This window comes from Ammospiza nelsoni, chromosome 4 (assembly GCF_027579445.1).
Source record: "Ammospiza nelsoni isolate bAmmNel1 chromosome 4, bAmmNel1.pri, whole genome shotgun sequence".
In the NCBI taxonomy this organism is placed as follows: Eukaryota; Metazoa; Chordata; class Aves; order Passeriformes; family Passerellidae; genus Ammospiza; species Ammospiza nelsoni.
In genome coordinates this window covers 6,789,040-6,812,948 of record NC_080636.1, presented here as the reverse complement: position 1 = coordinate 6,812,948, position 23,909 = coordinate 6,789,040, and the positions used below count along the sequence as shown (strand labels likewise).

Genomic DNA, 23,909 nt, shown 5'->3' with positions numbered 1-23,909 from the left:
CGGACGCCACTCCTGTTGGTCACTCGGCTCTGCTTGGAAAGACCTCTTGGACCGAGCTTTGCTGGCTCATGGAGCAGCAATGGAGTGGGTGGGTTGGGATTTTTCCTTGGAGCTCATCTTTTTTTCCAGTCTGTTCAACATCTGGGCCGCAGTGGGGCAGTGGTTGCGTCTCCTTCAGGCCCCGCGCGTCACCCTGATGTGCCGAGCCTTCCCCCAGCATCCCAAAGGGTGGGAATCTGCGTAAATGGGGGATCTGGAGCATCCCCATGTGTGCAGAGGGTGAGGAACCCCTGGGGTCGCCATCCCAGAGGGAGGACGAGTGCTCCAAACTTCTGGATCTTTCCTTTTTTTCTCCGTCATCGAATTGTAATTACAAAATTATTTTGGGAGGATGGAGCGATTCAAGTCCCTCTCTTTACGTTTTCCTGCTGCCGTAATTGGCAGCTTTGCCCCGATAAATCAGCAGAAACAAACGTGGTTCTTGCTCTTCATAAGTGAGGGGAAAAAATGAAAAAAAGAATCTGTATTTAATCAGCTTTTTGTTTCCAAGATGGCAGCTGCTTTGTATTTAATGGAAAATCAGGCTCTTCCCAATGGAAAGAATGTTATTCCCAAAGCGAATACAAAAGAAAATAAAACCCACAAAAGAGGAGGATGAAATATGTCCATATTTTTTTTTTTTAGTTTTTTTTTTTTGGTCTCGTTCGTTCCAGTTTGGAGCTGCGCGCTCCGATCGCGGCCGGGCCACAGCTCTGCTTTCCATCAAGGATCTGGGAAAGTCTCGGATCTCGGGCATGGGGACCAGGAGAGAGACACGAATAGGACCAAAAAAATGAAGGCTACTTCATGTTCCTTGTCTACCCTTTGGCTTAGGGGAGATTTACATGGAATATTGGGAAGGAATTCTTCCCTATGAGGGTGGTGAGGCCCTGGAATGGAATTCCCAGATTTGCTGTGGCTGTCCTCTGGATCCCTGGAAGTGTCCAAGGCCAGGTTGGACATTGGGGCTTGGATCCACCTGGGATAGTGGGAAGTGTCCTGCGCAGGGCAAGGTGGGAATGGATAGGATTTAATGTCTCTTCCCACCCGAACCATTCCAGGATTCTGTGATTTTGAATCCAGTCTCAGCTTCCAACCTGATGGGACATTTGGGATTAGGTGGTTCTGTGGTTATTGAGTGCCTGCAGGTAAACTCAGTGGCAAACCAGGATAAAGGCTGTAATTCCTAGAGTATTTCCTGGAGTTTCTCGGGGTGGGATGATGTCCCACCACAAACCCGGACTGTCAGGAATCTTTCCCACCCATGGCTGGTGTGTAGGTCCTTGGAGAGATCCTGCAGCACTGCAGGAGCCTGAAGAGCAGCTGGATGTTCCAGCTCATTTTGGGTGATCCAGGCTCTTCACCTAACCATTTCCATGTTCCTGACTCCCAAAAACCATTTAATTAAAAATATCCTGCCTTGCCTTTGGGTGTTGTACAAGGAAAACAACGGAGACTGTGGAATCTTCTGTTTCCTTGGTTTTTTGCATGTTTACATATCCAAATTTCCCCCAGCAGCTTCCCAACTTTGCTGTCAACCCTGGAGCTTCCAGAGGAGATCTCTGCCCACTCTGGGCTCTTTAGGGCTCCAAAGGAGCTGCCCTGTGTTTGGCTGCGCCATCTGCATCCCGAGGCCCTTCCCTTCCCTTCCCTTCCCTTCCCTTCCCTTCCCTTCCCTTCCCTTCCCTTCCCTTCCCTTCCCTTCCCTTCCCTTCCCTTCCCTTCCCTTCCCTTCCCTTCCCTTCCCTTCCCTTCCCTTCCCTTCCCTTCCCTTCCCTTCCCTTCCCTTCCCTTCCCTTCCCTTCCCTTCCCTTCCCTTCCCTTCCCTTCCCTTCCCTTCCCTTCCCTTCCCTTCCCTTCCCTTCCCTTCCCTTCCCTTCCCTTCCCTTCTCCCTGCCCCTCCTTCTGTTAATTTATTTTCCTATTTAACAAAAATTATCAAGCAGAAGTCATTCGTTGGCTCTGACACAGTGACAAATTGTATGTTCTTGTGCCTGCTCGTATCCCAAAGCCTTTGATATCCCAAATCCCACAATTTCCCGTGGTTCCAACCTCCTTGAGTTGTGCGTTTGCTGTTGGTTGCTTTTGCTTCTCCTTCTCAGGCTTCTCATGATTCCAAGACCTCTTGATTCCTTCAGAGGAAAAACCTTTCCACGTGGAGCTGGCTACTCCACAAAGTACTAAAGACCCCAAAAAACCCCAAACCGAATAAAACTGCATTAAATATTTTTAATAAAAGCCCCTTTCAGCCCTGTCTGCAGGAGCTGCTTGTGACCATCACCCCCGGTGTGATTTCCCTCTTCCCTGAGCTTCCCCCAGCTCCAGCCAAAATACTTCCAGCTGTTGACCTTGGGCATCTTGGGCACAGCCAAAGTTTTCATCGTCTTTTGTTGGAATGTCAGGGATTTGTATCGGGCTGCAGTGGCTGGTTTATTTTTGGTGTGGTGAGGATAATTGCTGGGTTTGCTTTTCTCTTTTCTTCCCCCTTTTCCTTTTTTTTTTGTTGTTTGTCTGGTTGTCCCTGAGCTTCTGGTGGGAGCTCAGCTCTGCCATTTGTTTGTCCTGTTGCTGGATCCCGTTTTCCCAGAATTTCATCAAGGTGGGAAGTGTTTGCCTCTGGCAAAGGACACTCTATGGAGGTTTTTCCACACCTCTGGAATGCAACCACTAAAAGGGGCTCAGCTTCCACGGGAATTTGGGAGAGATCCTGGGTCAGGCAGGGAATGGGGCCTTCCAGGTTGGTTGGAGCTGCTCCACTTTTTGGCTCTTTGGAGTTTTCCAGATGAGTTGGTCTTTGCAGGAGACAAATTCCGCTTGGAATTGGGTTGATTGGTGCTGCTCTCTGTAGGTTTTCCATGGTGAACCTGAGATCTTCCATGCTGGGACATTCATGTCTCCTGAACTGAGATAGGGGTAGTCAAAGCCACGGCCAAAATCCCAGTTTTACTCAGGAAAAGCTCCAGGAGGAAAACTTTTGAAATCTGGTGATTTACTGATGGCAGCGAGGGTTCTTCCATGGATGACCCAAGGTTCATCTCTCCTGGACCATCTTTCTTCCTCTCAAACCAACAACTTCGGATCATGGGATCACTCCTGGAATGGCAGATCCTGGGCAGAAGGCTCCCCCATTCCTGGGAAATCATGGATGTCTATCCTGGCTGGGAGTGGATGCTGGGGCTTTTGGAAGGGACGCTGCTGTCATGGTGACAGGGACATTGGCCATTCCATGTGTCCCAGTGTGGATGGAATCCAAAACGCCTTCCCAAACAAATGTGTGTGCAGACATCGCCTCTCTTCTTGAGTCATCAGGAGCTCCAAGGTCCATTGGTCCAAGGGTTGGAGTATTCCATGGATTCAAGGTTGAGGAGCATCCCACAAATCCAAGACTGAGGAACATCCCATTGATCCAAAGTTGTGGAGCATCCCATGGATCCAAGGTTGAGGAACATCCCATTGGTCCAAGGCTGAAGAGTATTCCATGGATCCAAGACTGAGGAACATCCTATTGATCCAAAGCTGAGCAGCATCTCACTGGTCCAAGGCTGAAGAGTTTTCCATGGATCAAAGGCTGAAGAATATCCCATGGATCAAAGGCTGAGGAATATCCCTTCCTCCAGCAGCCATTCCCATGTGCCCAGGAGCCCTGATCCACAAGCCAGCCTTGCCTGGAAGGTTTCCCTCCTTCTTCTTTTCCTTGGCAAATCCCAAAGCCACGTGAACGTCACCTCGTATCTTGGCTCCAGCCCCTTTTTCCAGCGCTATAAATCCACACAGTGGCTCCAGTGTTCAGCTCCTGGGATGGCTCCACGGAGCCAGGGATCAAATCCAGGTCTGCCAGTGGCTGAAGTCACTCAGGGCCAGTTGGTGGCCACACCACGTCAGCCACCCCTCGTGCTCCACGTGTGTCACGTCAATGCGGAGTGACAGAGCCTGGCCCACAGATGGAAACCAGGAATTGCTCTGCTCCTCTCCTCCTTCCATTAAAAAAAAAAAAATAGGAACAAAAAAGGGATTTGTTCTTAATGAGTCTGCTGCAAAGCTGAGTAAATAGAACTAATTAATTGAAAGTTTTCTTGGTACCTGCAGGGTTTGTGTGGTATGGAGCCATGGAGGTTGGTGTGGCCACGGTGGTGATTGAGCTGAGCTCCAGCCTTGAGGAGACATCTCTGGGGGCCACTAAGCTTGGGGTGACATTGGCAACCAACCAGACACATCACTGGGGCTAGAGGTGTCCTTGCTTGGGCCTCTTCTCATTCCTTGGGCCCTCTTTGTCCTGGAGAACCCATTTCTTTGCAGGATCTTGAGTGCAGATCCACAGCTTTTGGATTATCACTTTTCACTTTTTTTTTTTTTTTTTTTTTTTTTTTTTTTTTTTTTGTGAGGGTTTTGTTTGGTTTTGTGTGGTTTTTTAAACTAAAACAAAGCTGAAAACACCCAAAACAAACCAGAAAAAAAAATACAACCAAAAATCTCCACAAAAAACCCCCATTTGGTCCGGATGAAAATTGACCTTTGGGCAATTAATGAAAGGTTTATTTTTATAAACCTCTTAAAAATATTTTTTAAAATTACAGGTACTCGCCGTTCATTTGTTTTGACGTTTTGGGAAGCGTTTGTGCTTTTGGGTGATGGTTTGGGGTTTTTCTGTCACCTTCAGTGAGTGCAGAACTGTTGTTTAAAAATAAAAGGCAAATCAGGACAGGACAGGCAAGGCAGGAAAAATTTCCAGAGCTGATTTACTGAATTTGCCCCCAGTTTAGGGGGATTTGAGGCAGCCAGGGGATCCAGAGGCTTCTGGAGCAGGAGATGAGCTCTGGGAGGTCTACAGGGTCTGAAGTCTCCATCTGTGGCCACAGAGAGAGAATCCACTGGGATTATCCTGGGGTTTGTGCTACCAAACAATTGCTCATTATTTCCCCGTCACGTTTCCATCCTGTGCAAAACATCCCAGTGCTGCCTTATGGATTGGGAAAGTCAGGAAATTCAGTGTTGAAATTACGGGGACAACTTGTGGTGTTTATAGAAAATTGTACATTTAATACCAAAGAATTCCCATTTTTTGGCCTGCTTTTGTGCTGTCTGAAGTCCCTGGATTTTGCATGTCTAAATATCCTTAATCGCATCAATCCCAATGCTTGTTGCGGGTGAAGAAGGAATTCTGCTGGTAGCTAAAAAAAATAATTGGAAACTCTGAGAGCACTTGGAGCTTGTCAGGCTTTGTTTTCTGTGGAAATGCTGTGTTAATTCCTTGGAGGGTCGCTGGGAGGGTTCTCCTGCTACAGCAGGAGTTGGGTTTGGATTTCTGGGACCACATCCCACCTGGTTGGGCCAGGGGAGGTGCAGGAGGCAGCAACAGGTGAAGGGAGGCTGTGGCTGCCCCTGGACCCCTGGAAGAGCCCAAGGACAGGGCTTGGAACACCCTGGGATAGTGGGAGGTGTTCCAGGGTGGACGTGGGTGATCTTTGGGGTCCAACCCAACCCATTCCACGATTCCCTGGCAGCCAGAGGCACTCCTGCAGGGTGGCGGGGACTGGCAGCGCTGTTCCTGATTGCATGTTAAGATTAATGGGTATTTATTTGAACAACCATTCCATTTCAGTAGCTCTTAATGAGTCCTTTGATAGCCAGTTCCTTAATTAACAAGGCAGCCTCTTGGCGTTTCCTCTCCCTAATTGGGAACAGATTGGCCGTGTCTAAACAAACGCTGCTCCCGGCAGCGGGGCCGGCTCCAGAGCCTCCGCGTGCACGGCCCTTCCCCACCAGGGCTGCCCCTGGGAGCCCAGAGCCTTCCCTGTCTGCCCAGGGATGGGATCTGCATGGAAAGAGAGGATTTCGTGGCTGATCTCCTCAAGCAGGATGGACATTGGGCTCTGGGATTGCCCAGGGAGAGTCCCAAAGCCTGGAGGTGCCACCTGGATGTGGCACTCAGCGCTCAGGGTGGGGACGAGGTGTGGTTTGGTCACAGATGGACGCTGGGCTTTGGGATTGCCCAGGATGAGTCCCTAGCCTTGGAGGTGCCACCTGGATGTGGCACTCAGTGCTCAGGGTGGAGATGAGGTGTGGCTCGGTCACAGATTGGACTGGGTGATCCTGGACGGCTTTTCCAGCCTTAGTGATCCTGTGGTGGTGTGTTCTGGTAGGAGCCCCTTGGCTGCATCTCTGGGAGAGCTTTGGAGCTTGGCTCCTCCCTTTCAGTGCTTGGAGTGGCCACAGGGAACCTTCTGGATCCTTCCTTTGTGTCCAGAGGGATCCTGATGGCACAGGGAGGGCGGTGGCATCTTGATCCACAGGGAACCTTCTGGATTCTTCTCGGGTGCCCAGAAGGATCCTGAGTCACCTTGAGCCACAGGAAGGAACCTCCTGGATCCTTCCCATGTGTCCAGAGGGATCCTGGGTGGCCCAGGGAGGGCAGTGTCACCTGGAGCTACAGGGAGGAACTTTCTGGATCCTTCCTGTGTGTCCAGAGGGATCCTGGTGGCACAGAGGGCAGCGTCACCTTGAAAGGTGTCATGGCAACCCCGAGGTTCCATCAGGAGCCATGGACAGAGGGATTCATTGCCAGGAATGAGCCACAAAACAATAAATCTGTGGATTTTGCTGGGATAACACCCTTGGAATGGCTTTGTTTGATTGAGGTTGGGCCAAGGAGAAGTTTGGGCATCTTGGCTGTGGAGATCTGCCAGCTTTCACCTATGATCCCCATTCTTCCCAGTGCAAATCCAGGTTTTGATGGGATTTGTGAAGGTCTTAAATAATGAATCACCCCACAGAGCTGTTCCTGGGATTGCTTTGCGTGGTTTGAAGCTCTTCAGTTTTCTGCCATGTTGGTAAAGGAGCCTTGGTGCCTTTGAGGTCTTTGTTTTCCTCTTTCCCTGCAGAGTGCTCAGCTCAGGGCTGCATTCCTGCTCTTTGATCCCCGTCCAGATCTCATCCCATCCTTTGGACAAATTGTTCCTGAGCTGGAGGGACCAGGGTGTCCAGGCATTCTCTCTCTCCTGATCAGAATGTCTGGGCATTCACTCTCTCCTGACTAGAAACTGGTGCCCAGCGCAGGTGTGGGTCGCCCTTGGAGTTCCTCCACAGGTTGATCTGACCCATGCTTGGGGTGTAACGGGGTTGTTCCTCTGAAATTTTGGTCAGTAGGGACAGAAAAGCCTTCCTGGGGTTTTTCCTTAGTGTGGTGTGGGAAAGGAGGGAACCCAGTGGGACCTGGGCAGGCTGGAGAGGTCAGCACAGGGGAAGCTCATGGAGTTCATCCTGAGGGTGTTCCCCTGGAGAAGAGAAGCTGTTCCTGAAACCCAGACAAGGCTGGAGCCACTCTGGGGAGCAGGATCAGGACATCACCAGTGCTTGCTCAGGGTGCTGGCACAGGGACAGCCTTTGGGAGTGCCCCAGGTTCTGCCACGCTCCCGAAAATCATCAGGGAATTAGCGCGGGGCCGGCTGAGTGCAGCGGCTCCTCTGAGCTCCCGACGGCCGCGGCGACACCTCGGGGATCCCGCTGCGTGCCAGGGCACAGGTCCTGGCACTGCCACTGAGGGTGGGGCAGGGCACCGTTTCGGGAGTGTTGGGGTGGATAATGATTTTGGGAGGGTAATGATTTTGGGAGGGTTGGGGTGGGTAACAATTTCAGGAGGGTTGGGGTGGGTAAGAATTTTGGGAGCATTGGGGTGGGTAATGATTTTGGGAGGGTAATGATCTCAGGAGGGTTGGGGTGGATAACAATTTTGGGAGGGTAATGATTTCAGGAGGGTTGGGATGGGTGATGATTTTCGGATGATTGGGGCGGGTAACCATTTTAGGAGTGTAATGATTTTGGGAGGCTAACCATTTTGGGAGGGTTGGAGTAGGTAATGATTTTGGGAGGATTGGGGTGAGTAACAATTTCAGGAGGGTTGGGGTGGGTAATGATTTTGGGAGGGTAATGATTTTGGGAGGGTTGGGTTGGGTAACAATTTCAGGACGGTTAGGGTGGGTAGTGATTTTGGGAGGGTAACAATTTCAGGAAGGTTGGGGTAGGTAATGATTTTGGGAGGTTTGGGGCAGGTAACCATTTCAGGAGGGTAATGATTTCAGGAAGGTTGGGATGGATAACGATTTTGGGAGGATTGGGGTGGGTAACAACTTCAGGAGGGTAACAATTTTGGGAGGGTTGGGGTGTGTAACCATTTTGGGAGGGGTAACGATTTTGGGAGGATTGGGGGGGGTAATGATTTTGGGAGGATTGGGGCAGGTAACCATTTCAAGACGGTAATGATTTTGGGAGGGTTAGGGTGGGTAATGATTTCAGGAGGGTTGGGGTGGGTAATGATTTTGGGAAGATTGGAGCGGGTAACCATTTCAGGAGGGTAATGATTTTGGGAGGGTAACCATTTTGGGAGGGTTGGAGTAGGTAATGATTTTGGAGGGTTGGGGTGGGTAATGATTTTGGGAGGGTTGTGGCTGTGGCAAACACGTCCATGCCAGACTCAGCTCTGTGTGTCCTGGGCGAGTCCAGCTCGTCCAGCATTACAGGAAAACTCAAAAAAAAAAAAAAAGAAACCAGGCAAAAAAACCACACCATGAAGCGAAACTCCATCGTAAATAAGCTCCTGAGAGGCGAGGTGGGCATCTGTGGCAGGAGGATGTGCTCAATTCCTGCCAGCCAGAGCCATTCCAAGCGGGAATACAAACAGCCTTCAGCTGCAGCGGCAGCTTATTAGCACTGAAATATCAGCGGCCGCGTGCTCGTTTGTCTCCTGTCAGCAGCAGCTGCTTATCCAGCAGATTTCCCGCTGTATTCCCGGGGAAATGGCCTGAAATTGATGTTCACAAGCCAGGGCTGACTTTATAAGGAGCTGCTGTAACTCGTGGAGTGCAGGGGTGAGGCAGGAAAGGATTAAGTCGGGTCTTATTTATAAGGAGTGAAAGCCATAAATTCTGGGAGGGTTTTAAATCTCGGTGCCCAGGGCAGGAGCTGCTGCTCATCCCTGGTGGTACCTTCTGTTCTCTGAGCAGACATTTAACACTGTGATTGAAACTCCTGTGGCATCTCTGAGTTCTCTGATAATAAATAAGGGGGGGAAAGGGATTCAAGCTTAAAAAGCAGAAAAAAATAATTCCATATACTTTTGCTTTTCTTCACATAATAGTGGATCTAAACTGTGAGACATCCATGTGTTCTGTGAGAGGAAAAACTGGGTATTTTTAAAAGAAAATACTTTTAGGTGTCTAAACCTCAAGGATAATGGAAATTAAAGGTCATGTTCTCAGCTGGCCTGAGAAGATTCAGGTTCAGAGTGAGGACAGTGGGCATTTGCACCTGAAACAGTTTTAGGCTTGGCCTAATCCTGTGTGGAAAAGGCAGAAGGAGGGAAGGCTGAGCCAGAAGCTGCTTCTGGGCTTGTTTGGATCTCCTTTGCCGTCTCTGTAATAAGTCCTGAGGTAACATTCCCATAAGAAACATCCTGAAGTGCTCCTTCTGTTCAGGGAAGCCTCTCAGAGTCGTGGTGCTGATGATGAAATTGCTTTTCCCATCCCATTTTCCCTGTTTGGGGATTAATTATGTAACATTTAATCTCAGTTGGCTCCTTTTCTCCCACTCGTGGGGTCACTTCTCATTCTCTCTCTCCTGGCCAGAATTTGGTGCCTCGGGCAGGTGTGTGTCATCCTTGGGGTACCTCCACAGGTTGATCTGACCCCTGCTTGGGGTTGTTCCTCTGAAATTTTGGTTAGTAGAGGCAGAAAAACCTTCCTGGGGCTTTTCCTTTATGTGGTGTGGGAAAGGAGGGCATCCAGTGGGATCTGGGCAGGCTGGAGAGGTGAGCACAGGGGAAGCTCATGGAATTCATCCTGAAGGGTGTTCCCCTGGAAAAGGGAAAAACCCAGGGAATCCTCAGAGTCCCTGAAGGGGCTCCAGGAGAGCTGGAGAGGGACTGGGGACAAGGCCTACAGGGACAGGAGCCAGGGAATGGCTCCCACTGGGAAAGGGGAGATTGGGCTGGGATCTTGGCAAGGAATTGCTGGCTGGGAGGGTGGGCAGAACAGCTGTGGCTGCCCCTGGATCCCTGGCAGTTCCCAAGGCCAAGTTGGATATTGGGGCTTGATTTCACCTGGGATTTAAGATCCAACACAAACCATTCCGTTGTTCACCTGGAAGTGAGAACCTCCAAGACTTCTCCAAGAGTTACAATCCTCTGTAAATTCCCACTGATGTGGAGCATGAGCTGCTCTAGGGATTTTCTGCTGCTCTTCCAGGAAGGGTCAGGAGCCCCATCCCCTGTCCTCATCAGGGTTCCAGGGCTTGGCTGCAGAGCTCTGATTTCACATCCTCTGCTTCCATCTGGGACATCCCAATGACACATGGAGGGCTTGAGGGCAGGCACTGGGAATGTCCAGCTGGAGCAGAGCAGGTTCAGGGGAGACTCATTGGGATTTGCTCCTCCCGAGGGGCAGCTGTGACAGGGACAGGACCTGGAGAATGCCTGGAGCTGTTCCAGGGGACGCTCAGGTTGAATTTGAGGGAAAGATTCCTCATCCAGAGGGTGCTGGGCACTGCCCAGGCTCCCCAGGAAATGGGCTCTGCCAGAGCTCCAGAAGCATTTGGATACCTCTCACATGGATGGTGTGGGATTGTTGGGGGGTCTGTGCAGGGCCAGGGCTTGGATCCACGATCCTGTGGGTCCCTCAACTCAGGATTTTCCCTGATTCTGTCAAAACTCCTTGGCTACAGCAAAAACTTTGAGTGTCTGTTGGAATTAATGAAGAAAAATCACAGCCGGGCAAGCGCCGTACTTCCCGCAGCTCTCGGAGATGAGGAATTGGCACGAGCAGGGTTTTAAATAACCCAGTGTGTCAGAAAAGCACAAACAAATGATGAAAAGCAAAGAAAAAAACCGCAGAGCTCTGCTAAACTTTATGGTTGCCATGCTTCATCTTCATTTTGGTGCAGGTGTTTGTTGGGAGGTGAGTGATGGACGCTCCGGAGCCTGGGAGCGGCAGCGGCCCGGAGATGGAGCACCCTGCCCTGCAACGCATGGCTCGGCTCCTTTTTTAAATAAAAAACCCATCCTTCCCTCCTGCTGAAGATGGATGTGGCCTGAAGATCCAAACCAAGTTTGCAGAGCTGGGAAAAAAGCCCTTCCCAGCACAGGGATCAAACGTTGCCGTGCCACAGTAGCGAAACCGGCGGTGCTGAGCTGGAAATGCAGCGTAAACTCCGCGTTTAATCCCAGTTTAAACAGAGCTTGTAAAGCGCGCCTGAGAGTCGGTGAGATCTCCTAAGCCACGCCTTGGTGCCAGGAAAGCGTGTTAAGAGTCTTTTGTGAGTGTTTGAGGAGATAATCTCCTGCTGGAGCTGTTTTCGGGGCAGCACCGTGATCCAAAACCTCCCTGGTGGCGTTGCACACGCAGGCATCAGGATCGTTCCCTGTGGTGTCAGCCTGAGGGGTTGAGCTAAATCCTGCTCTGGTCCCAAAGGATTTCCCCATTTTTATGGGGTTAATTCCTGGTGCAGACCCTCTACCTGCCGTAGAGAGGGTCAGGTTGTGGGTGGGAATGTCCAAGGCCAGGTTGGACATTGGGGCTTGGAGCAACCTGGGATAGTGGGAGGTGTCCCTGCCATGGAATGAGGTGGGCTTTAGGGTCACTTTCATCCCAAACATTCCATGATTCCCTGATAATCAATGGGATGCTGTCTTGCCCGTGTTATGACGTGACAAGAACATTTTGAGCTCTAAGCACCCCAAAACTCTCCTGTATCTGAGCTTTTCCCAGCTGCACCCAACAAGGCCTAACCCTTCCCTCGGCCATGAGCACTTCCCGAGGGAATTCCTTTGGGAGAGGGTGGATGTGACCTTGAGCGTGTGAGAACATCCCATCACAGATGGGACACACTGAGGAGGCTGGAGAAGTTCTCAGGTGGATTCAGCTGAGGAGTTCTGGCTGAGCTGGAGAAGTTCTGTTGTGCTTTAACTGAGGAGGTTTGACTGAGCTGGAGTTCTCTGGTGGCTTTAACTGAGGATGTTTGGCTGCTCTGGAGAACTTCTGTGGTGGCTTTACTGAGGATGTTTGGCTGCTCTGGAGAAGTTCTGTTGTGGATTTACTAAGGAGATTTGGGCTGGGCTGGAGTTCTCTGGTTGCTTTGCTGAGGAGTTTTGACTAAGCTGGAGAAGTTCTCTGGTGGCTTTACTAAGGAGATTTGGGCTGGGCTGAAGAAGTTCTGTGCTGGTGGCTTTAAGTGAAGAAGTTTTTGTGCTCTGGAGAAGTTCTCTGGTGGCTTTAACTGAGAAGGTTTGGGCTGGGCTGCAGAAGTTCTGCGATGGCTTTACTGATGAAGTTTGGCTGCTCTGCAGAAGTTCTGCACTGATGGCTTTAACTGAGGAAGTTTGGCTGCTCTGGAGAAGTTCTCTGGTGGCTTTAACGGAGAAAGTTTGGCTGCTCTGCAGAAATTCTGTGCTGGTGGCTTTACCAAGAGGGCTGCTCTGCAGCAGTCCCGCAATGCCGTTTTGCGCCGGTGTCGCTGACGAGTGTCCGTTTGTCCTGCAGGGGAAGGTGGCCCAGACAGCCTGCATGTCGGCCTGCAAGCACCTCTCGACGTCGCTGCTGCAGCTGCTGCTGGAGGCCGAGGTGAGGCAGCTGACGCTGGGGGCCCTGCACCAGTTCAACCTGGACGTGGAGGAGTGCGAACGTAAGAGCCCAACCAGCCCTGTCCCTGTCCTTGGCTTGGGAATCCAGGGGGAATTCCTGCTCTGCCTCAGGCTCAGGGGTTTGGGGAACATGTAAATCGAGGTGGCCCACACCTGGAATGGGACTTGGGCCCATGAGTTTTAAGGGTGGTGGGTCAGCTCTGTTTATAAAATTAGTTATTTATTGACCAGACAGGAGAAAATGAAGAAAAGGTTTTTATTAAAGTTACTACAGGGTATAAATCAAAAAGAATTGTTAGTGCATTACATTAAATTATGTGTGACATTAACGTATTTCTATTAAAATGATATTTCTATTTCTATTTCTTATTATATTTACATTTACATTTACATTCACATTCATATCTACATCTATATCTATATATATCTATATCTATCTGCAACTACATCTATAGATTTAGATTTAGATTTAGATTTAGATTTAGATTTAGATTTAGATTTAGATTTAGATTTATTTAAACTGGCAAAAGAAATGCCAGGGTAGGTTAGGAATCAAAAGAAATAGGATACATTAAGAATCAAAAGAATGGGATAGATTAGGAATCAGAAGGAATAGGGTAGATTAGGAATTAAATGGAATAGGGCAGATCAGGAATCAAATGGAACCTCTCATCAAAATGACCATGGTGCACACAGAGTCCCTTCCCTCAACCTGCAGAGGAGTAACCCCAAAGCAGCATCCCAAATTTGGGGTAAAATCCTACAGTACTGCTGTGCCCCTTGGTGTTTGGGGTCCCAGGTCAGGGGTGTGGCCATGCCAAGGTCTGGGGGTGGTGGTGGTGCCCACAGAGCTCACTCAGAGCATCTTCAGCACACAGGATTCCAAGAGATCCAAGTTTTATTCCTCCTTTTCCTCTTCAATGCTGCCGTGATGCTCTCCAAACCATCCCTACTTTTTGGGATGGAGTATTTTAAAACCAGGAGGGATTGGAGTGCATAAATAAAAAATCAGTTTATGACTCGTTCTGAGAATCTGGGGCTGCCCCATCCCTGGAAGTGTCCAAGGCAGGGTTGGATGGGGCTTGGAGCAGCTGAAGAAGTTGATGTTCTTCACCAGTTCTGGTCCTCTCCCAGCCTCAGCCCCTTGTGCTCTCTGCAGGGAGTTTTGTCCTTGAAGTGAGCTCTGTGCCAGGTCAGAGTGATGGAGATGAGGTGTCCTCAAAGTGACCTCTGTGCCAGGTCCGAGTGATGGAGATGAGGTGTCCTTGGAATGAGCCCTGTGCCAGGTCAGAGTGGTGTTGAGGTGCCCTTGAAGTGAGCCCTGTGCCAGGTCAGAGTGCTGGAGATGAGGTGTCTTGTCACAAAGTGACAGCAGCTCCTCAGGGCAGGAGCATCGTGGTGCCACCCTCAGGGCTCTGCTCCCAAAACTACCCCTTCTGGGTCTTTAGGCACCCACCTGAACTGGGACTGGAATTCTCTGGTTCCCCTCAAGTTGCTGCTTGACCTGCTCAGTGAAAGGGTTAAAAACCAGAGCCCAAAGCAGACAAAATGCTCTTTTTAATCCTGGTTTTGGAATTAAAGTAAGGCAGAGCTAACACAGCCCTGCCCAGGATCCTCTTCCCTCTGAGGGAGATGAGCTTGTTGGGATTCATCCTGGGATGGATTTTCTGGGATTCATCCTGGGATGGATTTTCTGGGATTCATCCTGGGATGGATTTGTTATGATTCTTCCTGAGATGGGTTTGTTGAGGCTCATCCTGGGATGGGTTTGTTGGGATTCATCGTGGGATGGATTTGTTTGGATTCATCCTGGGAGGGATTTATTGGGATTCATCTGGGATGGTTTTTTTTGGGATTCATCATGGGATGGTTTTGTTGGGATCTATAATGGTGGGGATTTGTTTGGATTCATCCTGGACTGGGTTTGTTGGGATTCATCCTGGGATGGATTTGTTGAGATTCTTCCTAAGATGGATTTGTTGGGATTCTTCCTGAGATGGATTTGTTGGGATTCATCATGGGATGGGTTTGTTGGGATTCATCCTTGGTTGGATTTGTTGGGATTCTTCCTGGGGTGGGTTTGTTGGCATTCCTCCTGGGATGGATTTGTTTGGATTCATCCTGGGATGGATTCGTGACCGTGGTGGTTGAGAACCCAAAGCTTGATAGAGTTCCTAAAGAATCCCCCAGGTGATCTTTGATTTTAGGGTATTTTAGGGACTTTTTTCCCCCCAAATATCTGCATTTTGGCTTTCCTGGTTCAGGTGGAGATTGGGATGTCGGGTGTTATCACAGAATCCTGGAATGCTTTGGGTGGAAAGGGACCTTAGAGCCCATCCAGAGACACTTCCCACCATCCCAGGGTGCTCCAAGCCCCATCCAGGTTGGCCTTGGACACTTCCAGGGCTCCAGGGAACTCAGTGACATCAGCTGTTGGTTTCACCATCCCTGGCACTTCCCATTACCAAGCCAAGTTCTTCCACCCTTATCCAACATTTTCCTGATCAGATTTTACTTCAGCTGCCCCCATCAATGCTGAGATTAAATTTACTGCTGGCAACAACCCCCAGCAGGAATTTTGCTGTTTCCAACACGTGTTTTTCCATTTTTTAACATCCACTTGCCATTTTCCAGCCCTCAGCTGACCAGCCTGGGAGAAGGATCCCAATTTAATGATTCCCTCCCAGATCCTGCAGCTGCACCATAACTCACAGAGCAAGACCTGATTTTCCTCCTGGTGCTGCCTCAATCCCCGAATTCCTGACTCTCATTTGTGTCCCTCAGCTGTGCTCCCATGGGTGTCTGCTGAGGGACAACTGGGAATAATGGGAAGCATTTGTCATCCCTAATAATTCCCTGCTTTTTTTGGCTCCAAACACTCCAAACCCAGCAGTTTTCCACCACATCCATAACGTGGATCACGGAGCAGCAGCTCTTACCTAAAAGCTGCTGCTGCCAAGGAAGATGGATGGGATTTCAGAGCAGGTTGGAAAGCACAATTCCTTAAATTCCTGTTGTTTGTGGAGCCTGAGCCAGGAGCACTCAGACATCCCGGAGCAGGTGACGCCAGCCTGGCAGCAGCAGGGTCAGGGACCTGTCCCCATCCCAAGGTGCCACTGGAGCAGGGAATGGAGATGGATGCTGGAGCTGGATCCTCCCCATCCATCACTGTCAGCCCTGAACAGACAAAATCCTTCTCCTTTTCCAGCAGCAAATCCGTGCCCCTCATCCCCACATCTCTGATGGCTCTGCTGCACCTGGGAGTCACTGTAATTTGGTTATTTTGGAGCAGAAATCCATCAAGGTTTGAATTTTGGGATGAGCCATTTCCAAGAGGGAAGGAGTGTATTCAGAAAATAAGTTTCAGTTTGCAAGGTTGGGGTTAGTTCCTGTTTTTTTTTGTGATTTTTTAATCTTTTTTGTACCTGAAAGCACAGGTGTGAATGTCAATATCCTCCCAGCACCAGTTTGTGCCTCTGCCTTCATCCTCTTCCTTCCCCCAAATTCTCAAACCTTTCCCAATCCAGCAGTTTCATCTTGCACTTACACATTAAAATAGGATTTTATGTCTGTTTGGAGCACTTCTAGTGAGTGCCATGATGAGGGAATGGGGCTGCAGAGTTTTGATGCTGGAATTTATTAAGGTTTTGTTTGTGAATGCTGAAAAAATAATCTGGTTAAAAGAGAGGTGAGGTGAATGAAGGAAATTATTTTATTGTATATTAGGCATAGTTTATTAATTTGATCCTCCAAAAGGAAGATGTTGTAGGACTAAGGAGAAACAGTGAATTAAGCAGACCCCAAGATCCAGGTATTCCATGTTTCCCTCATGCGGATATCCCCTAATCAGCAGCATTTTTGGTGTGAAAGAGGTGAAAAGAGCAGAGCAGCCATGTTGTAAAAATCCTTTTGCGTTGCTTATGATGGGAGAAACCTGTGGAAAATCTGAGCTGTTTTCCATGGTTTATCCTGGTGAGACCACGGAGTGTCCAGCTGGGTCAATCCTGGAGGAGATTCAGGGTGCTGAGGGGTCAGGGAGAGCATCCTCTGGTATTTTCCAAGGTGTTTGGGAGCAGCTTTCCATGGATTTGAGTGCTTGGATGGCACCAGTGGCTCCAGGGAAGGGCTGGAGGTGGATTTGGGATGTGTTGTAGGGCAGGAGTTGGGATGGTGAGGTTCTCTCACCCCCTTTTAAACCTGGACTAAGGCACAGCTTAAATGACCTGCCTGAAAAGACTCAGTGGGGCACATCTCCTTGTGTTTCCGTTTAGGAGCCACTTCTGGGTTAAAAAGAAGCAAAAAACCCTGGAGAGGGGAGAAAAATCCCAAAGATTTTTTGGAACCTGTAAATTTCCTTTTTTCAGAAAAGAAATTTAATTTTTTTAGACATTTTTTTGTCTCCCAGGATGCAGCCATAATCCAAGATTTAACAATGCAATGGGATTTTTAAATGCCTACATGCCCCGCTCTGCTCTTTTTGAACTGATAAATCCCTATATATATATATATATATACACACACACATATATGTATTTATTTTATTTATATATATTATTTCATATATAAAATATATAAATATAATTATATATTTATATATAATATTTATATATTTATTTATATATAAATATATATAAAATCCATATATATAAACATAATTTGATAAATGCATAATTTTTCCATCTCCCCTCTACCTCAGACGTAGTGAGAATCAAATGGAACAACCCAGATTTGGGGATGTCAGCTGAAAAATCCCAAAGAAACGGGGCTGTTCTCACTCCTAGGAAGTCTTTCCAATCTCCATAACGGGTTCCAGCAGTGGCTGAGGGATTTTTACAATCCTCAGACCATAAAATGAGCAATTCCATAATCTCCAAACTATTTTAACTGCTGCTTTATGGGAAATTAAAAGAGCCCTAAAAATTTATATTTCAGATTACATTAAACACCCTATTTTTAGTCAGGCCCTCTCCTGGGGATCAGCCAGGCACACACCCAGATGTCTCTGCTGGAGTGAGGAATTCTCCATCCCAACAGATTGTCCCAAAATATGCCCACATGGATCCTGGCACAGCCCTTCCCCACCTCCTCCTTGGCTGCCTTATCCAGCTGGTGGGAATTTCTCACGTGGAAATCCTGGGATTTGGGGGAACTGCCGGGGTTTGACCATGATGCTGGAGTCATCCTCTCCCTCGGCATGATCCCAAGGACTCCCAGGTGTTCTTCCAACCTGTGATCCGTCAGGGATTGGAGTTTGTGGTGCTGGAGTTAGGATGTCCCTGACTGGTGTCTGTCCTGCGGCAGTGCACCAGGAAAAACCTGGATTTGGGGAAAAAATGGGAATGTTGCAGTGGAGAGATGAGAAGGTTTAAGAAGAAAGGATCAGGACAGGAATGTCCACCCCTCAGGTGCTGATCTCTCAATGTGCCTCAGGTCCTGGGGTCAGATTTGGGCACATCCCAACAGGAGAGACCCTGAGGGGCTGGAGAGTGTCCAGGGAAGGGAACGGAGCTGGGAAAGGTCTGGAGAATTCCTGAGGGAGCTCGGAAGGGGCTGCAGAATCCCTGAGGGAGCTGGGAAGGGGCTGGAGAACCTGTGGAGTTCCCTGGCCCAGCTCTTTAGCCAGTCCTATGGATTCTGTTCCACATTTCTTGGCATGCATCTCCAACATCCTTCTAAAGAGTTTCCCTCTCTTTAACTTGGAAAACATCTCGTAGTCAGCCCCAGGGGAGTCCCTCCCTGGGGCTGTGGGTGCTCCTCAGCCCTGCCAGTGTCCCATGACGGGGACCACTCCTTCCTCTGCAGTGACAGCACCCCAGGCCCATCTTTGTTCCATCAGAGGAACGTTTGATGGCGAGGGAGAGAAGTTTCTCTTTAATCTGACCCAGTTCAGAGTGTTTTGGGTGACTCCTCCCTCTTCCCACAGCTCTCTGAAATTACCCAGATGGGAATGAGCTCTGAGAATTCGGGCTGTAATGGGGAACAGCTTCAGAGCGGGGTTGTGTGGGAATGCTGTGGGAGAAGGAGAAGCTCAGTGTGGAAATTGGGTGAAGAAGAAGCTCAGGGTGGGAACTGGGATCTTCTCTCTGTTCCTCTTGCCTCCATTCCTCCCCAGCATTTCTCACTTTTTCCCACCTGTGAGCTTCTCCAGAATCCATGGATTTGTTCTTCAGCCTCAGTGTCCTCAAGATGTCATTTTGTTCCTGGGGTACGGAACAGGAGGTTCCATCACTTGGCCTTTCTAGGATGGCCTTCCAAGGCTTTATCTAAGGAGGTCCCATCACTTGGCTTTTCCAGGATGGCCTTCCAGGGCTTTATCCAAGGAGGTCCCATCACTTGACCTTTCTAGGATGGCTGTCAAGGTTTTATCCAAGGGGTTCCCATCACCTGGCCTTTCCAGGATGGCTTTCCAAGGCTTTATCCAAGGAGATTACTTGGCTTTTCTAGGGCAGCCTTCCAAGGCTTTATCCAAGGAAGATGACTTCAAGATCTCCATCCTTCCTTGAGGTATCCTGATTCCTCAGTGGTCAAATGCCCTGATGTTATCTGTGGCCACGAGCAGATTGGTCCATGTTCCCTTCCCTGAGAGCTGCTTCAGCCTCCATCCCAGAGGTGCTATCACAAATCCCGTGTAATTCTGAGATCTTGCCCTCAGTTGATATTTTTGAGGGATGAAGTCACGTCTGGGTCCATTTTTACCTCTCAATCCATGCAAGGCCCCGTCCCCGCGCGCGCAGCCGTGCCAGGGGCACAGGGAGATCCCCCCGTTGGCTGTAATTAATTAATTTACAGTGGATGTCTCTTTTCTGCCGTGCCTTTGAACTCTTTATTCTTTGTCCATTGTAAAGGGCTTAACGGTTCCTGTTCCTTGATTCTTTCATCAGTGAAATGTTTTGGAAGAGAGGTTGGAGTCCCCCTGTGACCTGCCCTGGGTGGCCCAGGCCTGTAGACCTTGCAAAGACATTACTTTTTTGGCCTGAACACAAACCCCTCAAACCTTTAGCCTGGCTAAATGCTTTGTACAAACAGCCGCATACTGATCTGCTCTATTCTCTGGTGATTTTCTGCTCAAGGGGCTGCTCTGTAGGTTGCTTGCTATGTTTGCCACTTGCCTTGGTCGTGAAAACAGAACAATGAACGAATCCGACAGTACTGAAGCCAACACTGCGCTCGGTTGTTCCGAGGAAATTATCCTGAAATCTGCTTGAGGAGATTAAACCCAAGAAGAACTGGCTGTGTCTGTCCTCTAAAGCCCCGCTCTCCTCTTTGTTTGCCCTTTTTTGCTCCGAGACTTTGTTCATTCCTCCTTCAGAATGGGTTGGTGGCATTGGTATGTAAAGTGTGACCTGTGATTACAGGAGGTGCAGCTCCTTCTCCAGCAGCCCAGGGGAAACATTGCATTCATTCCTCTGCAGCTTTTCTGAGTGTCTGGGCCGAATTCCTGCTCTCCTTTCTTCTGGGATATGAAAAATATCAGCTCCTACATCATTCTTTCTGGAACATAAAGAATATCAGCTTTTACATTATTTCTCCTTGGACACAAAGATTATCAGCTCCTACGTTATTTCTCCTTGGACACAAAGATTATCGGCTCCTACATAATTTCTTCTGGGACACGGGGAATATCAGCTTGGATGTTGTTTCACCTCTTGGATGTCAATCATAGAATCCCAGAATTGTAGGATTTGGGCTGGAAAGGACCTTAAAGACATCTCATTCCAGCCATGGGCAGGGACACCTCTTGCTAGAAGGTTCCAGAGCTTTGTTAATTCAGTGTTGATGAATCTTTTGATGAGAATTGCTGTAAATTGTGTTGGCTCAGTGTGTCACCATCCTAAATTTTCAAGTGTCACTCCATAACTCTCCTGGCTTCATCCAGTAGCTCCCTTAGGAACTCCTTATATTGGCTTGGGATGGAAGGGACCTTCAAGACCATCTCATTCCATCCATGGGCAGGGCCACCTTTCTCTAGAAGCTTCCAGAGCATTATTAATTCAGTATTTTGGTGAAAATTGCAGCTTAAATGAGTGTTGGCTCAATGTGTGACCATCCTAAGTTTTGAAGGGCAGCGTCACTCCATACTCTCCCAGCCTTCCTCCAGTAGGTTCCTTAGGAATCACTGATTGGTTTGGGATGGAAAAAACCTTAAAAGCCATCCAGTTCAGGATGGAAAATACCTTAAAGGCCATCCAGTTCCATCCTGTCCATGGACAGTGAAACGTGGGAAGAGACAATGGGCAAAGACAGCTAAAGGTGAGCTGCTAATGAGCAGCCGTGTCCTGGGATGAAATCTCTCTTGGGATGAAATCTGTCTTGAGACGAAATCTCTCTTGGGATGAAGTCTGTCTTGGGATAAAATCTGTTTTGGGATGAAATCTGTTTTGGGATGAAATCTGTTTTGGGATGAAATCTGCCTTGGGATGAAATCTGGCTTGGGTTTCTCACAAGCAGCCGACAGCGGTGATAAATTCACCAGCCTTGTGAGAACATTCACAATCACAGGCATTTTCTCATGAGGATTTGAAGTTCATGCTTTGGGGAAGATCTTAAATTTCCCAACTCCGTGTGTGCTCCTAAATAGATGCTGAACAGCTGTGAGGCCCTTGATCCAAAATAGAAACTCGTTTTCCTCGCAGTCCTTCCAAGGTTTCTTTTCCAGGATTTCTCCAGATGTAATCAGGAACATGAGATGACCCCATCCTTGGAGGGCAGGACATCGTGGTTGGGTTCCTCAGCCCAGGGAGATCTCTGACCCTGAGCCACCCAGAGGAGTTTCACCTCTTGAGAAGGTGCTCAAGCACCATTTCTCGTTTCCAAACGTTTTTAGTTTCTCAGGTATTGTGCTTTCCCAAAGTGTTTTAGGATTGATGTGGCTTTCGGGATAATTGTTCCAGATGGGACAGTGGGGTGTAGAGGGAATGTATAAAGATGATTTATCCCTTGCAGATCAGAGTCAGAGGGTTTGGTTGATCCTCCCTCCCTGCTGGCTCAGGCAGGCTGCAGTCAAATTTTACAGCAAACTACATTAAAATGCCTTTGCAGTTAGGATTAATTAAAACAGTTTTTGAGGGACACATGTGAAGTTACTTTGGGCTCTTTGCACCAGGAGTATTGTGGGATTGGTCAGTGGAATTGGCTGGAGCTGAGTAGCTCTGATCTCAGGGAATCATGGAATGGTTTGGGATGGAGGGACCTTCAAGATCATCCAATCCCATGTTCTGCCATGGGCAGGGACACCTTCCACTGTCCCAGGGTGCTCCAAGTCCCCAAGTCCAACCTAGCCTGGACTCTTCCAGGGATCCAGGGGCAGCCACAGCTGCTCTGGGCATCCTGTGCCAGGGCCTCACACCCTCCCTGGGAAAGAGAAGAACTTCATGTTCATCCCACTCCCATCCTGGGCAAAACTCCAAAGGCACAACCATGGATTGTTCCCACTGACTTTGGTTTGTGCCTTTTCTATCCAAAATCCAAACATGAACAGTCAAGTCCATAATTTCTGTTTTTATTTGTTTATCACTCCCTTTGAGTCATAACTTCAGACACAAGCAATGATTTCCCAGCCGTGTTCGCTCCTGTCCTGCAGCGGTTGTCACTTGAGTGATCACTGCAAAGATGAGCGATGGTTTCAATCTCAAAGCTCTTCTGGCATCTGAGACTATTAAAAAGCAGAATCTGAGAAGTGTCCCCTGTGCCCCTGGAGGTGCCTGTGTCTGGCTTGAAGGATGTTCTCCATCCCAAGGTTTTAATGGAAGGTGGAGCAAGGGAGCTGATTAATAACCCTGCTTTGCTTCCCGAAATGAGGCGGTTGAGGGACAGGACTGAGTCCTGGTCTTATAGTCATTAATCTCTTCTTGTTAGAGCCAAGGGGCTGCTCCGTGATTGGGCTGCTCTAGGAAAGCTTTGGAAATGGGAGCGTGATGATTTATGTTCCTGATTTTGTGGCCCTGGCTTGGAAATGGGAAAACTTTTGGGAGGACAAGTGTTCAAGGCGAAGACCACCTGACATGAAATCGCTTTGTCCATTGGTGCCTCTGGTTAGTCATGGAGACAAAAGGCAAAATCCTCCTTCCATATTGCCCAGCCATCCTTAATCCTCATCTCTGTGGAGCTGTTGGAGGGACCCTGCAGGGTGAAAACTGGGATAGATGGGCGATAATGGACCATGCAACTGAAAAATCTGTATTTGGTGAATATTTCCCTAATTTCTCCCTTTTTGCCATCACACCTGGCTTCATCCCAAGAAAACATTTCATTCTTCCAGCACCTCCAGTGCCTGCAGGAGCCACACAACTCAACCCCAGGCAGGTGCTGCCCCTCGAGCCTTTAAGTTGTGGCCTCACAACCCAGGTCTGCTCAGCGCCGAGAGGTTGTGAGGAGGGAGGAGATGAAGCTGTAACTGCAGAGGGTGAAAATGAAGTGAAGTTGGGCAGAACCAAACTCAAAAGACACCCTGGGATGCGTGCAGGCGTCGGCTTCATGAGCATTCCCAAGGAAAAGCTGCTAAATGCCACAGAAGAGCCAAGGTCCTCTAAGATGGATCAATTCAAGCCTCTTCAGCGGTTTTAGGTTCGGCTTAAAGAATGGATTAGGAGAAAAATTAACAACCAAAGTATGAAATTTTGGCCAGATTAGGCTGGAAGGAGATAAATGTGGCCTTGGAAATATTCTCTTCGCTTTAGAAGCCAACGTTATTCAGTTGTCAGATGTCTTCATCCACCAGAAATAAAAATGCCACCCAACGGCCGCGAGTCTCCGTGTTTGGGCTGACCAAGAGGCGCCATCACCAGATCATGCAAATAATCTGCTGCCTGATAATTAATGACGCGGCCGGGCATATTTTTTTGATGAATGCTCATGGAGCCTGGTGACAGGCGTGAAATTAGAAAATTCCTTCAGCGCCCTAAAATATAAATAGCTTTCGGAACTGAAAAGAGTTTCACAGCTGAAGATTTTATTGTGTTGAGAGGAAAAACTTTTCCACCCCCATCCCCCCCTTTCTTCTGGGCGAGTTGTTTGTCCGTTCACAAAACAAATACTCTGAAGCCTAGTGCGGCTCATGGGAATAAATTTCAGGTCGAATTAGTACAGTTTCCTTGCTGTCAGGACGGTGGAATTAATGGTGTTTTGATGACACGAATTTTGAAGGGCGAACAAAGACGCTGAAGGGAGGGAGACATGACTCCTTAGAAGCGCGGTCCTCCTCTCCCCCAGCCTCTCTTGTCTTCCCTGTCATCCGTCTGCCAATCTC

At 48.8% G+C, this 23,909-nt stretch overlaps 1 protein-coding gene across 2 annotated transcripts in view; it reads left to right on the top strand.

The window, feature by feature from the left end:
• Window positions 1-23,909, top strand: part of EXOC6B (exocyst complex component 6B) — a 293,111-nt gene that overhangs the window by 200,345 nt on the left and 68,857 nt on the right. For both annotated transcript variants that reach the window (XM_059470236.1, XM_059470235.1), the window contains one exon: window positions 12,564-12,705. In XM_059470236.1, coding sequence (XP_059326219.1) covers window positions 12,564-12,705 — 142 coding nt within the window. The remainder of the gene's footprint in view (window positions 1-12,563; window positions 12,706-23,909) is intronic.